Source organism: Physeter macrocephalus, chromosome 7 (assembly GCF_002837175.3).
Source record: "Physeter macrocephalus isolate SW-GA chromosome 7, ASM283717v5, whole genome shotgun sequence".
Classification (NCBI taxonomy): Eukaryota; Metazoa; Chordata; class Mammalia; order Artiodactyla; family Physeteridae; genus Physeter; species Physeter macrocephalus.
Window position 1 is genome coordinate 31,664,589 of NC_041220.1, and position 16,071 is coordinate 31,680,659.

The 16,071-nt window shown below is 36.6% G+C and overlaps 1 protein-coding gene across 1 annotated transcript in view; it reads right to left on the reverse strand.

The window, feature by feature from the left end:
* IQCM (IQ motif containing M) overlaps positions 1-16,071 on the reverse strand; it is a 361,168-nt gene that overhangs the window by 244,799 nt on the left and 100,298 nt on the right. Inside the window, exon 8 of the mRNA XM_028492548.1 lies at positions 5,633-5,691. Coding sequence (XP_028348349.1) covers positions 5,633-5,691 — 59 coding nt within the window. The remainder of the gene's footprint in view (positions 1-5,632; positions 5,692-16,071) is intronic.

Consider the following 16,071-nt stretch of genomic DNA (forward strand, 5'->3'; position numbering starts at 1 on the left):
TATCTAGTAATACGTTTTAATCACTAGAGCCACTCTTGTACTTGCTAATTCATTAGTTTCAGTCTACTTCTCTTAAGTAATCATCAGAAAGGCTGTTAAAATTTAAGATACAAATGGCATAAAAGCAGCATGACTGAGTAAGAACACTGTGAATTGAGTGTTGGACTCTAGTAACAAGTTTTGGTTTTTTCTTTCTTTTTACTTTTGTGACCTTGAAGAAGACACTTAATCTTTTTAAACTTTTACTGGAAATTAAAAGAATTGAATCAAGTGATCTCTAAACTTCCCTTCAGCCATCATCCTCTAAAATGTTTATGACAGCCCTGCAAAAGTTAGCTAGATGTACCTGCAAAACTGCCACAGCTCTTTATGCTGCAACAGATGGCAGACAGTACAGGAAAATGCTTAGCATTCAGAGTAGCTGGTTGGCTCCAGGAAAATAAATACAATAAATGCTCACCTTTCAGACTGTACAACTTTTTGTTATTGAAAGGGCTGGACTAAATTTTACTTTAGTAAAACCTATGAGAAAAAAAAAGACTTCCCACTCAAACTAACCAGGTAAAGGATATTTACAGGAAAAAGACTTACACAAGAAGATAAGCTAACACCATCAAATAGTTTAAAAATATATAGTATTTTTTTCCTTAAAGCAAGTCTTTTTGTGAAAAGGTTTTTGATGACAAATTCAATTTCTTTAATAGATATGGGTTATTCAGATTTTCTATTTGTTCTGTGTCAGTTTTGGTATGTTGTCTTTTTTCAAGAATTTGTCCATTTCATCTCAGTTATTGAATGTGGTAGGCATGAACTTATTCATATAATCTTTTCTCCTTTTAATGTCTATAGAATATATAGTGATTCCACTTCTTTCATTTTTAATACTGGTAATTTGTTTTATCTCTTTTTCTTAGTTTTGTTAGGAGCTTACAAATTCTACTAATCTTTTCAAAGAACCAACTTTTGGCTTTCTTAATTTGCTTTATTGTTTCTGTTTTTTATTTCATTGCTTTCTGTTCTTATCTCTATAACAAATGTTACATGTGCACTTAAAAAAAAACGTATCTTCTACATTTGTTGGTTGTAGTCTACAAACGTTAAATAGTTCAAATCAGTTGACGGTTTGTTCAAATCTGCTATGTTGTCATTTACTCTTTTTACTAATTTTCCTATCAATTACTAAAAGACATGTAAAAAAATTCCAGTCATAATTATGCAGTTGTCCATTTTATTCTTTAATCCTGTCAATTTCTGCTTTATTTGTGTTAAAGCTCTATTATTAAGTCATACACATTTAGGATTATCATCTAATTCTGACTAATTCATTCTTTTACAATTATGAAGTGTCCTCTTTATGTCTGGAAATCGTCCTTGAAGTCTACTTTGATGTATAGCCACCCTAGCACTCTTCTGCTAGCTTTTTTTCATTGTGTATCTTTTCTCTAACCTTTTACTTCTAATTAATGTCTTTTTATGTTCATCTCTTATAAACAGCATAGAGTTGGTTCTTGCTTTTTTATCCATCCTGACAAGCTCTTACTTTTAACTGCATGTTTATTCTGTATATGAAATATAAATGTTGGTACGGTTGGGTTTAAGTCTACCATTTTACTATTTGGTTTTTATTCACCCATTATATGTTCTCCCTTTCCTGTCTTCTTTTGGGATAACCAAATAGTTTTTGATATTCCATTTTAGTTTTCGTATTATCTTTTAGGTTTATATTTTTGGATTAGTGGTTGCTCTGGGAATTACAATTTGCTTTCTTATCACACTCTACTTAGAATTAATACCACTACACATAAAATGAAAGAAACTTGCAAAAGTTTCTTGCTAGCATTGTCATATATATTTTTGCATCTACCTACTTATAAGTACCATAATAATGTTATGATTTTGCCTAAAATGTTCAATTTAAAAATAATTGTAGGGGCTTCCCTGGTGGCGCAGTGGTTGTGCGTCCCCCTGCCAATGCAGGGGAGCCGGGTTCGCGCCCCGGTCTGGGAGGATCCCGCGTGCCGCGGAGCGGCTGGGCCCGTGAGCCATGGCCGCTGGGCCTGCGCGTCCGGAGCCTGTGCTCCGCAACGGGAGAGGCCACAGCAGAGGGAGGCCCGCATACCACAAAAAAAAAATAAAAAAATAATAATAATAATAATTGGAAAAAATATTTCATATATTTTCTATGTTCAATGTTCTTTATTTCTTCTTGTAGATTCAAATATACAACAGGTGTCATTTCTCTCAGCATGAAGAGCTTCCTTTAACATTTGTGAAAAACAGATCAGTTGGCAGTATATTCTCATTTCTTTAATTTAGCTGAAAATTTCTTTTTTCAACCTCAATACTGTGAGATAGTTTCACTAGATACAGAATTATCAGTTGATAATCTTCTTTCTTTTAGCACTTTAAATATATAATTTCATTGCCTTCTGGTCTGCATCATTTCCAGTGAGAAGACGTCCATCATTCTCAGAATTGTAACCCTTTGTACAATGTGTATTTTTCCCTGCTGGTTATTTCAAAGGTTTTTCTTTGCCTTTAATTCTCAACTCTTTGCCTATGATATGCCTATGTGTTTTTTCTTGTGTTTATCTTGCTTAGATGTGATATCTTCTTGGATGCGTAAAGATGTTTTTCATTAAATTTGGAAATTTCCAACTATTCTTTCTTTCTTTTTTTTATAAATGTATTTATTTTATTAATTTATTTTTGGCTTGTTGGGTCTTCGTTGCTGCACGTGGGCTTTCTCTAGTTGTGACGAGCGGGGGCTACTCTTCATTGCAGTGCGCGGGCTTCTCATTGCGGTGGCTTCTCTTGTTGCAGAGCACGGGCTCTAGGCGCATGGGCTTCAGAAGTTGTGGCCTGTGGGCTCAGTAGTTGTGGCTCATGGGTTCTAGAGCACAGGCTCAGTAGTTGTGGTGCACAGGCTTAGTTGCTCCATGGCATGTGGTATCTTCCCGGACCAGGGCTCGAACCCATCCCCCCCCCGCACTGGCAGGTGGATTCTTAACCCTGCGCCACCAGGGAAGCCCCCAGGTACTATTTCTTCAACTACTTTTTCTGCCTTATTCTAGTTCTCTTCTTCTGAGACTCCAATTCACATATGATAGGCCACTTGATATTAATTTATAGGCCCATCAGGCTTTGTTCATTTTGTTCTCAATCAATCGTTTTGTTCAGATTAGTCTCTATAGATCTACAAGTTTACTAATCTTCTCTACTGCCTTCTCCAATATGGTGTTCAACCATTCAATGAAATTTTCACATCAGATATGTTATTTCTCAGTTCCAGAACTTTCATTTGATTATTGTCCTTATATCTTCCATTTATGCACTGGGATTCTCTGTTATTAGGAACATCTTTTTCTTTAAGTTCTTGAACATTTATAATAACTGCTTTTGAGCTCTTGTCTGCTAATTCTAACATTTGGGATATCTTTTTCTTTGATGTAACCCAGATTTTCCTGTTTCTTAACATGTCTAACATTTTATTTGTTGTGTACTAAACATTGTACATTGTAGGGATTGTGGATTATGCTACTGTCCTTGAAAGAATGTTGATTGTTTTTTAATTCTAGGTGGTAGCTAAGTTACTGGTTTATCATCTTGAACTTGTTGAGGCTTAGTTTTATGCTTTTGTTAGGGTGAATCTGTTTGTTTCATCCCTTGTACTAAGGTGAATTCCTTAGTCCTGGGGTATAATCTCCACTCCGTAGGTGTTGGCCTTCTAAGATTTCCATGGAGAGACTGAGGTGTTTATTAAGTCCTGTCATCTGAAAGGACTTAAACTCCAATTTCTGTCTCCCTCCATGGTGAACAGCAACTGAGAACTCTGCCTAGGCTTTAAATTCCACAAATGTAAGGAGTCTCTCTTGTTCACCCCGTCCTTAGCATCTAATACAGCAGGTGCTTAATGTTTCTTGTTAAATGAATAAACTATGAAAGACTGAAAGAAAATTTTCTGAGCAGGACAAGACACAATCTGTTTTTCCTTTTCCTCTGGAAATTGTTCATTTGTTCAGTTATATTTTCTGAGTATCTACTACATTGCTGGGATTGTGCCATGAGCTATAGATAGAAATGTTAACAGAATCAACCACCCCTGCTCTCACAGAACTTGAAATTTTAGCCAGGGATCATTCTGGCATAATTTAGCTTCTAGTATGTAGCAATGACTGCAATTAAAGGACCTACGTTTGAATTCAGCTCTATCACAGACTAGCTGATTGACCCTAAGTGAAATATTCAACCTCAGTTTACCCATCAGTAAAATGGTGATAATAAAATATATCATGTGCTGTTATGGGAGTTATATGAAAGTACCTCGTACAAACTAAGCACAGAATGAGTGCTACTACTAATGAATTTAGCTACTACTAAATTTATTATGAGACTAACTCTCAGAAAACATCTAATCTTAAACTGGATATTTATTTATTGGAGGTTTAAACAATTGTTTGGCATTATTTCACAGTCATATTTGGCCAAGATTTACCATATAGTGCAATCCCATAATACTTGAACCTTAGAGTCAGATGTATTTGGGAATTCAGATTTTGTTTCAAAGTCTAGGAAATTAATATAGCATGTATACCATATATTATGTACATTTAAGTAGAGTCTGGGGCAGTGTCCCATCATTGAACATATTAATATTAAATAGCTAATATAATTAATGTTAATATGTATGCAAAGAATGAATATTCACATGAAGTGGGAAAAGTAGAGACTATGAGTAATCATGATCACTTATTACTTCAGGTCAGGTTTTGACACTAAGAGTTTTGGCACCACATTAGGTGACATCAACTTTCAGTTTCTGGAGCTTTCCAGATTTTGGAATTGTGAATGAGGGATTATGGACCACACCTTTTGAGTAATTGAGAGAAGGAATTAAGAAGGATGTCAAGTAAGAGAAGGTAGCCTGAATAATATATCTGAATAAACCTGTATTTACTAGGGGGTAAGTTTTCCAAACTGGTTGCTCTGACAAACTTCAGTATCCAAGGTTTACCCTTTTGCTATTTGCATCTATATGGCTTGACACAGAGCTTTGCACCGAGTCAGTACATAAATAATACCTGGTGAATTAATAAATTAATGTATTACCAGTGAAAAAGAAAGCACAGGTCTGAAACCTCTCCTTTTCAGAAACTTCACTGTTAATTTTCCATAATCCTTTCTTTCCATCTCACTCTCCAATCTATCTCACAAAATCAGTTATTTTTTTCACAAAAGTTTGTCAACAAATTTGCTACACAAAGAAGCAGAGCAATCTTAAGAATGCCTCATAGAGTCACTGAAAGGCATGCTGTACCATAGTGAATTGCAGGACATAGTTTCTAATAAACAAAACTGCTGAAACATCATACAGTACTGTTTACAATGCTTTTACTTGCCACTGCAAAGTAAACCTACAGCCTGGTCTACTGAATAAGCATTAATACTCTCAAAAAAAATAAGAATTTTTTATCCTTGCCTTAGTCAAATTAAATGAGAACTTTGAAAAAGATACGTTGAAAACTTGAGCTTTCAACAACCTACATTTCTTTAAACCAGATACTTAAGTCAGGATATAACCAAAAGCAAGCATATTAATTTAAACTTTTCTGCTACCATATAAAAGATATACCTGGGCTGTGGCTTTGATTCTGGCTTGACAGACTGTTGTTCTTTTTTGATAAAACTTTTCTAGAATAAGAGAAAGAAGAATTGACACAATTAGGAAAACAACTCACTGTCTATAAAATTTTAATTCCATTGATGTTCTATTATATTATCAAAGGGAGAAACAACTGATCCATTATAATATATAAGCCTAAACATTGATATAAGTATATACTATAAACCTAAACACTTATATAAATAAGTAAGTATACTCAGAGGAGTATGATCACAGAACCTCCTCTGGCATCTTTTGGCCCCCAGGAATACAATTCCTTCTGATCATTTCAGTGAGCAAATATCCATAAAAATCTACTACAGATAAGAATTTATTTATTTAATTACTTATTTGCCCTCTGTCTTATAAAAAGTTTTAAGGTAGCTTACAAAAAATATAGTATGTATGAAAAAAGAAAAAAAAGAATATCAAGTTAAAGGGAAAATATGGATAGAAAAATAATGTCAAGTGTTTTCTGATACTGCTTACTGTGTTACACAGATTTGCCTCTCAAATTCCCAGCTATCAAAGTGTTACGGACTGAACTGTATTCCCCTAAAAGTCATATGTTGAAGCCCTAATCCCCAAATGTGACTATATTTGGAGATAAGGCCTTTCAAGAGGTAATTAAGGTTAAATGAGGTCATAAGGGTGAGGCTCTAATCCAATAGGACTGGTGACCTTACGAGAAGAGGAAGAGATGCCAGGGGCATGTGTGCACAGAGAAAAGGCCACGTGAGGACACAGCAAGAAGCAGCCATCTATAAGCCAAGGAGAGAAGCCTCAGGAAAAACCAACTTTGCCCTAGAACTGTGAGAAAATTAATTTCCATTGTGTCAGCCACCCAGTCTATACTACTGTATTATGGCAGCCCTGGCAAATTAAAACACAAAGTAACAAAGAAAACACAGTAGTTCTAACATTTACAATGTCTATAAGAGAAGTAAACTTATTTTCTGTGAAAAATTTCTTCCATGAGTCCTTCAAAAGAAGCCTGGGGTAGTGTAATGGTCAGTTTCAACAGCATCTCTTCAACAATGACACTTGAGAGTTTACTATGGATCTTTTACACAGTCCTTCAATGTCAGTCAACAGTTGAAAGAACAACTTAGGAAGATGATTATCCAAGATCTCAAAATAACTGGGTCATTCCCTTTCTGGTCATTCGGTGTGATCCAAAGGTTAAACTGATACCTAGAGGCATTGCATATCCATTTTATAATCTGCTATGACAATTATTTTGCCCAAAATAGCTTTTGAAAAAATGGCCTCGGATAAGAGGAATTTGAGGTAATCTTGACAATGCGTAAAGGTTAACGGATTTTGGATTGCTGGTGTTGTCTTTCCTCTCAGGCTCTGTAAGAAGGCGGTGCCAGAAAGTGCCTTGGCTATTGATGTGCTCCTGATACCACAACGAAAATGCTTATTTTACTTTTGCTTTAAAGTTGCAAATAGGGACTTCCCTGGTGGCACAGTGGTTAAGAATCTGCCTACCAGGGCTTCCCTTGTGGTGCAGTGGTTAAGAATCCACCTGCCAATGCAGGGGACACAGGTTCGAGCCCCGGTCCGGGAAGATCCCACATGCCGCAGAACAACTAAGCCCATGCACCACAACTACTGAGCCTGCGCTCCGGAGCCCGTGAGCCACAACTACTGAAGCCCTCATGCCTACAGCCCGTGCTCTGCAACAAGAGAAGCCACCGCAATGAGAAGCCCACGTGCTGCAATGAAGAGTAGCCCCTGCTCACCGCAACTAGAGAAGGCCCACACGCAGAAACAAAGACCCAACGCAGCCAAAAATAAAATAACTTAATTTTTTAAAAAGAGAATCTGCCTACCAATGCAGGGGACATGGGTTCAATCCCTGGTCCGGGAAGATCCCACATGCCACAGAGCAACTAAGCCCGTGCGCCATAACTACAGAGCCTGTGATCTAGAGCCCTCGTGCCACAACTACTGAAGCCTGCAAGCCTAGAGCCCACACGCTCCGCAACAAGAGAAGCCACCACAATGAGAAGTCCACGCACTGCAACAACCAAGAGCAGCCTCCCTCGCGACAACTAGAGAAAGTCCACGCACAGCAATGAAGACACAACGCAGCCAAAAATAAATAAATTAATTAATTAAAAAACATAAAGTTGCAATTATGTATTTAACCACTATTTGGCAACTAAGCCAAAGTCTCTTCTATATATATATAAAGAGTAAGGATATATAAAGGATATATAAAGAGTAAGTGTAAAGATGAAATGTGGAAGAAATTTGTATTTGTATTGCAAAAATACTCAGTTTTAAGACACAGAGTGATTGTTTTAAATACAAGCTTCACTCTGTCCTATAGTGAGTGCTCTCTCGGATGCAGTCTGACTTGTATATGTAAACTTGTATTTCATGCCACTCATTTTTTAAGATTGAAGATTAACTTTTCTTCTACCGTTATGTTAGAATGCAAGAATAACCTTGAGAATTAATTTGCATCATCTCTCAACTATTTGTTACTTTTAGAATTCCCTGATCATGTTTTCTTTTTCAAAGCATTCACCCTCAAAAATAATACTGTACTTTTTGAAACTTATGTGCAACATGTAGGTGATAATAAAACATGAAGAAGCACCTATATTTTAAATATTGCTCTCAAGATGTTCCATGACACATATTCATGGCTAGAAAAAATACTCATGGCTACAAAAATTATTTTTTAACCTATGTAGTCCATACTTTTGCACACAACAAAGTGCTTGGCTTGGAACACACTGTCCTTATGTGATACTACTATTTACACTTGCCAACTAAATTTTTTTAACTGCTTCCTTCTTGGCCAGACTAACTGAGATTGGCATATTCTCCATCATGAAAGGTGTCAAATATCAAGGCCACTAAGCAAAACAGTCTCAGACAAACATTCTTGAGGATTTTTCTTGATAAAATGTTCTCTGATTTTTTTCCAGTTAACTCTGTTGTGTCTTTTTCTTCCTACCTACCATACTTAGAAACCGGCGGCAGGGGGGAGTTTGGTCACCTTTTTGCGAAGTCAATAGCAGTCCTTTCCTTTAAGGGGTTCTGGGGGTTTTTTTCTAAGTCTTAGTTTTCTCCATACTTATATATTAAAATCTCAAGTCCATTCTGCCTTGATGTTTCAATTCCATTCTCTCTCAAAATGTTTCTTCTTTCCACAGCTGCCAGCTGCTTCTCTAGACTTCTTCAAGATCCTAGTCTCTCCATGACATGCATTTGAAGCGACACATTCTAAATACTTGGATAACGATGTAAGTCACTTATTAAATACTCATGTCAAAATTTTCCAATTTTTTTAACAACCTGTGTGAATTTATTTCAAACCTTTTTCAGACTCCTTTCCCCCACGTATTTTCTCAAATCCCACAACTTAACTGGCACCAACTCCTGATAATTCACATAATATTACATCTCAAGCTTCTTTTTAGAAGCAGCTACCTAATTCACCAATTCCCTCTTCTTTCCAAATCTCACCTGGAATTTATTTTTTCCTTTTGACAATGCTGCTAATTTCTCTCATAGTTTGATGATTAAAGTCTTGCATTGATTAACCAGAGATGAAATATGGAAGAAAGCCTTTCATTTCACATCATAATGCTAGCCATACTTCTATATTACTACTATTAGTGTGAAATTCTGCAATATGTTTGCAAGAAAAAGGTAATCTATAATTAGCACATTACACCTCCAATACTTACCCTAAAATGTGGTTAAAGGGGATTTTTCTAAGTAGCAAGAAATTTTCATAGTTTTAAACAGCTTTGTGACCCTACCAGAAGCATACATAAACACACCATTCAAGGTAAAAGAAAGGTTTCTTTAAAAATAGATAACTGTGAAGAGAAAATCACTGATAGCATATACATATAAAATTTAAAATTACACATTAAAACGTGAAATAAACTGAAAAGCTTTTTCTGCCAGGCTTGAAACTTGTGTTTCCCCAGCAGAAGTCAGTCATGTCACCAGCACATTCTGTGAAATAGCAGTGAGTTGCATTCCTTGTACTGCTACTGCTTCTTGCATAAGAAATGTTTTAAAAAGAAAACTGTCAGCGCTTCCCTGGTGGCGCAGTGTTTGGGAGTCCACCTGCTGATGCGGGGGGCGTGGGTTTGTGCCCCAGTCCGGGAGGATCCCACATGCTGCAGAGCGGCTGGGCCCATGAGCCATGGCCGCTGAGCCTGCACGTCCGGAGCCTGTGCTCCGCAACGGGAGAGGCCACAACAGTGAGAGGCCCGCGTACCGCAAAAAAAGAGAAAACTGTCAGTAACTTGCACACATGCAGAACCAGAAGGCACCAAACACATCATTTTGGAATTTTTCACAAGTCATTATCTTTACATTGTTGTATTTTAGAGCTTCTAAGAACACATACAAACCACAGAAGGGTTTTCCAGCCATAGAGCCACACCCAGGAAGTTGTGATAGGCCCTTCCGAAACCCATAGTTTCTCAAAATCTTGTTGTGGAGCCACAGAAGCCCCATTGTGACGGTGTTCTCAAGTGTGGTATTTCTTTTACATTTCTTAAGAGAAGTGGAGGGAATACCATAGGTAATGCTGGTCACTCTGTAATAGCCATGGCCTCAAAAAGCCATTCAACTTTCAAATTAGGAAAGACTGAGGCAGGTGGCCCAACAAAACATAGGTTTTTCCTTCACCAGTCACTAGATAAAATTTCTTTAACCTCCAAGGGAAATCAAAACTCTTTGATATTTAGCAATTTAAGGATCACATAGGAGGCAATACAAAGACTGATGAGAAAGAGGGAGCTGGATAGAGAAGTTTACATCCCAGTATCAGTCCCTCTGAGGGTTGGAACCTATTTGTAAAAGATATAACAGGGCTGTTGTTTCCAGTAGCAAGTTCATAGCAACAAATCACAGCATAATACTACCACATATTCTAAAAAGAAAAATCAAATATATTTTAAATGCATAGCTGAAATGAAGGGAAAGTAATAGAATTCTTTTCCGGTAGAAAACAACGAGAATGTTGAATTTACTGTTGTATGAGTTCTGGAGCCTGTCTTAGCCTTGGGGATGGCATGGAAATTTTAGACAACCTAGAACCTGGGTTTTAATGAGCCCCGTGCCCTGCAGTTGGGAGACAAACACTGGAACCCAGAGCATGAAGGAATATCAGAGCTGAGAACACCTCTCATAAAACCTAAGTACTGGAAGTGCAATATCCTTAGAATATAAACCAGGATTTTAAAATTCCCCTGGGGAGAGAAAGAAAGAAGTAGAAACAGAAAGAGAAAGAGATACCATGAGACCACTTGTCTGTCATGGCCTTGCCTCTGGGTGGAGAGCAGAAAAAGTCACTCCTAGGAATTTTTCAGGATAAGACTTCATTCATATGGATTTGGGGCCTGACTTCACATTATAGGCAATTCCCTAAACACCCCCTGCCAAAGAAAAGCAAAAAATTAAGAATAAAGTTGTCCCAGGTTGGTAGTGCACTAAAAGAGTACCCGGTAAAAGCTAATATCAATCATTTTTAGAAGAATGCAGTTTAAATTCAGGTTTCAAAGAATTCTCACAATAAAATACCAGGAAAAATGAGCTCACAGTCAGAAAACCAACAAACATAAGAAAATAAGCAATCAAAGTATCAGAAGAAACAACAAACTACACATTCAGAAACTCAAAGACTCCAGTGCTGAAACTAAGGTATATAGAATATAAAATAAGAATGAGCTTCCGTTTCTATATGTTTAGAGAAATATATAAAAGTAACCAAAAATTTTCAAAGCTGACCAAGTTGATTTGAAAAATAACAACTAGACATTCTAAAAATGAAAAATATAATAACTGGAATAATTGAAAACTCAATGAGTAGCAAAAAAAAAAAAAGAATGGACACACAAAAAGAATACACATAAAAGAGGAATCAGGAGAGAAAATAAGACCCAGGATATAGCAATAAGAGACAAAGAGATGGCAAATGTGACAAAGTGGAAAATAAGACAGAGTGACAAATTAAATGGAAGACAACATATGTGTAAGGAGAGTTTTATAAAAAGTTTTAATTAGAGCTTATAAAGAAAAAAAAGGAAGAAAAAAAGCATTTAAAGAGATAGTGACAGAGATTTTTTTCCAGAATGCTGAAAGACACTGATTTTCATAGTTAGGAAGCCAAACAGAAACCAAGCAGAATAAATAGAAAACCACACTTACACAACTCATAATAAAACAGCAAAACAATGAAAAGAAGTCCTTAGAAGTAGAGAAGAGAGATTACTCACAAAGGAAAGACAACTGGACAAACATCTGATTTTTCAACAGCAACAGTGGCAGCCAGAAAACAGGGGAAAGATAACTTCAAGATTCTGAGAATGTATTATTGAGGAGGAAAAAATAAATATAAACAGAAGTTTTCTGCCATCTGACCCTTAATAAAGGTACTTCTAAAGGATGTAATTCAAGAAGGAAAATCATCCTATAGCCTGTGATGCTAGATATAAGGGCAGGTAAAAAAAAAATTGGTAAGCATGTAGGTAAACCTAAACAGACAAGGAAGTAAAAAACAAAATTAAGGTTTCTAATTTGTGAAGTTAAAAATAGTGAAAATAATAAGAGAGAATTAAACTCTGGTAGTTAAGGCAATCTAAGATTTTTGTATGAGGTGGGAAAAGGATAAATATACTTTAAGTTAAAAGTATGTATTAAAATCCATAGGTTAACCACTTATAAAAAGTAAAAAAAGAACATAAAGGTCAAACGAGTACAAGGAAAACTAGTACAATGCTAGTTTGTACAATGTACTAGTACAAAACTAGTACAAGGAAAACTAGTACTAGTAAAACTGGAACAAGAGGGGAAAATATGTCAATCAATTTCCAAAAAAGACAAAGGAGCAAAAGAGAAAAAAAGGACAAAATAGAAAGAATAGCACAGAACAGAAGGGGTATAAATGCATCTAAATACATTTTTGAAAATACAACTGCATGATGTTCACAAAAATGAAATAATGGTGGCCTAGAAATATGTCAAAAAAAAATTCTCAGCCTGATTTGTCATTAGGGAAATGCAAATTAAAATCACAAAGAAATATTTCATATCTTCCAAATTGGAAAAGGTTAAAATTTTGATATATTAAGTGTTACCAAGCATATGAAGCAATGCAGACTCTCATAAACTGTTTCTAGGAGTGGAAAACTGTTCTCTATATTGCCTGGTAACACTGAACATATGCCCACTGGCCAGCACAGCCAGTCTACTCCAGGCTGCTTGTGGCTAGAGGCAATCAATTATTCAGGCAGTTAATAATCAGTTATGGAGTTCCTACTGCCCAGGCCCTGTCCACCTGCCTCCCAGGCTAAAGGGATCAATATTCTGGCATCTATATAACCCATTCTCGATGCAACAGGATGCAGGTTCATATTGATGCTGGGAATTCTTACCCTAGAGAAACTCTTGCACCTAACACTTGTAAAAGAATGTAGCAGAATTGTTCATAATAGGACATAACTTTTTAAAAGAGGCAAATGTCTCTCAGCAATAAAAAGGATAATTAAATTGTAGTGTATTCATTCAATGGGATGTTGTGCATCCATGAAAATGAATGAACCACGGGGCCACAGATCAACATTTATGAAGACTGATGGCTCTCAAAAATACATTGCTGGGACTTCCCTGGTGGCGCAGTGGTTAAGAATCCTCCTGCCAATGCAGGGCACACGGGTTCGAGCCCTGGTCCGGGAAGATCCCACATGCCGCGGAGCAACTAAGCCCGTGCACCACAACTACTGAGCCTGCAGCTCTAGAGCCCGCGCGCCACAGCTACTGAAGCCACGTGCCTAGAGCCCATGCTCCGCAACGAGAAGCCAGCAATGAGAAGCCCATGTACCATAACGAAGAGTAGCCCCCGCTCACCGCAACTAGAGAAAGCCCGCATGCAGCAACAAAGACCCAACTCAGCCAAAAATAAATTTAAAAATAAATTAATTAAAAAAAAAAATACATTTCTGGGCAAAGAGAGAGAGAAGACATTATAATTCCACACACATAAAGTGAAAAACAAGTAAAAGTAAGCAAAATACGAAATAGAGATGTGTGTAGATGTGCTGAATTATAAAGAAAAGCAAGGGAACAATTAACATAAAATTAAGGAGACTGGTTTCTTCACGATATGAAGGGAAAGAAAAGACACATTGAGTTCTGTTCCCTAAGTTTTATAGGTATTTGTTTTAGTGTTATTCTTTAAGATATAGAGCTATAAATAGATACATATATGAATAATACAGTTTTGTATAATTGATACATAAAACAATACAAATTTAAAAAATAGTGTGGTAGAAAAATTCCTTGAGTTTAAGGTGAGTGTCTGTTCCCCGAGAAAGAAAAGAATGAAAAGATCTTGGGAATCTATGGGTTTCCCAAGTATTCAATATATCAAAACTTACTAGGAGGTTACATGGCTCCAAATCTCTCCTGTGGTTTGTGTGTGTTCTTGGAAACTTCAAAATTCAAGAATGCCGAGCAATGGAACAGCTGCTGCCAGGAATGAGTTGTCTTATTCTGAAATTTTAAGTGTATGAATCTATAAATACATATGATTAATTTTTTTATCAGCTAGAATTAAAATAACAAAATGAGGAAATGAGTTCATGTTTTACAATTTGGGGACATTTTAATGTGCTTGTGTTCATATTGATATTGAAGTTGATGCGCAAATGAATGTAAGGCGCTTATTTGATTTTGAATATGTTTCCCCCTTTGTATTTAACATGCCCTCCCAGCTAATTAATTTATTATTAAACAATTCGGTTATAAACTGGATAGAATTTTAAACTTTTGAATTCAATCCTTTTCATTTGTGCATTTGTTTGGGATTTATTTAACTGTAAGACCATTGTAAATAGTGAGTTTGGTTATCATCATAAGATTTATATACTATGTGCCAGATCTGGAACTGCATCCCAGAACCAATAAATTGTTATAACTAATAATTAGAACCTACTATCTGCTTTATGTTCATGTTCTTCAATCTTCACCAAGACTCTGTAAAATAGATACTTTAATTCTCACTTTTCCTTAGGAAGTTGAAAAGTTTAATATCTTTACCTTGATTACACAAGCAGGAGGTGACTGGGATTCAGACTCAATACACTACTCTATCTAGAAGGTGAAATTGGTAATACAGGTAGAAGATTTTTAATCTATGAAAATAGAATACAGTGAACAAAGACAGCATTAGAGTTTACATTAGATTTTTAATTGATTGGCACTCAGCAATTTTGTTTTCCACTCATTTCTTTTAGAAAACCTCCAGTGATTTTGTAGGGGGTCAGTAGGACTTAATCATAATGGGATTTAGAACAGCCAATCAGATGCATGGCGGGGGTGGTCAAAAGCTACCCCAGCCCCCTAACTACAACTTGACTATTTCCCCTTGTTTGGAGCATGTTTATCAGGAATTACATAAAACAGTGCTTTTCAAACTTTATGTTCTTATAAATCACTAAGATCTAATTCCTAGAGACTCAGGATATACTTGGATGATATATCAGCTTATTGAAATTGTCCAGATTATTTTATTTGGGTGAAAGCTCTATTATCAAAATAGCTGGGGGCTTCCCTGGTGGCGCGGTGGTTGCGCGTCCGCCTGCCGATGCAGGGAGGCCGGGTTCGCGCCCCGGTCTGGGAGGGTCCCACGTGCCGCGGGGCGGCTGGGCCCCTGAGCCATGGCCGCTGGGCCTTCGCGTCCGGGGCCTGTGCTCCGCGATGGGGGAGGCCACGGCGGTGGGAGGCCCGCGTACCACAAAAAAAAAAAAAAAAAAAAAAAAAATAGCTGGCATATTTTCCCAGGCCAATTTTGACATTCACTGTAGTTCTATTTCATTATTTGAAAATGTGTTTCTGATATCTTTGATCGGTTATAATCTCACTTGTCAACGTTCACAATAAACCACATTCCTATCCTACCACATGACTAAATTCAGCATAGAGTATCTGTACTTCAGGTATTTGTCAGGAAAAAAATTACATTGTATAGACTGTCACTACTTATCAAAAGCTCACTTAAAACGCAAAATATTAAGGGGAATTGTCTAAAACAGTGTTTCTCAAACTTTTATATGCTTATAAATCACTACTGATCTTATTCAAATACAGATTCTGATTCAATACATTTGGGGTGGGTCCTGAAAGCTAAATTTTTAACAAGTTCCTGGATGATAACAATGCTATTGACCCACGGGGTCGGAAGGGCCTAACTAAACCTGCAGAGAATTATCTAATTTTAGTTGGTTATTGGTTTGCTTTTTCTTTGTGTACTTTTGTTTTTGAGGAATAAGAAGCAGTGGAAATCTATGTGAAAATCTAAAAACAACACTCTTTGGAGGACAAATTAACAATATATAATAAAAAACAAAGCAAAAGGGGGAAGC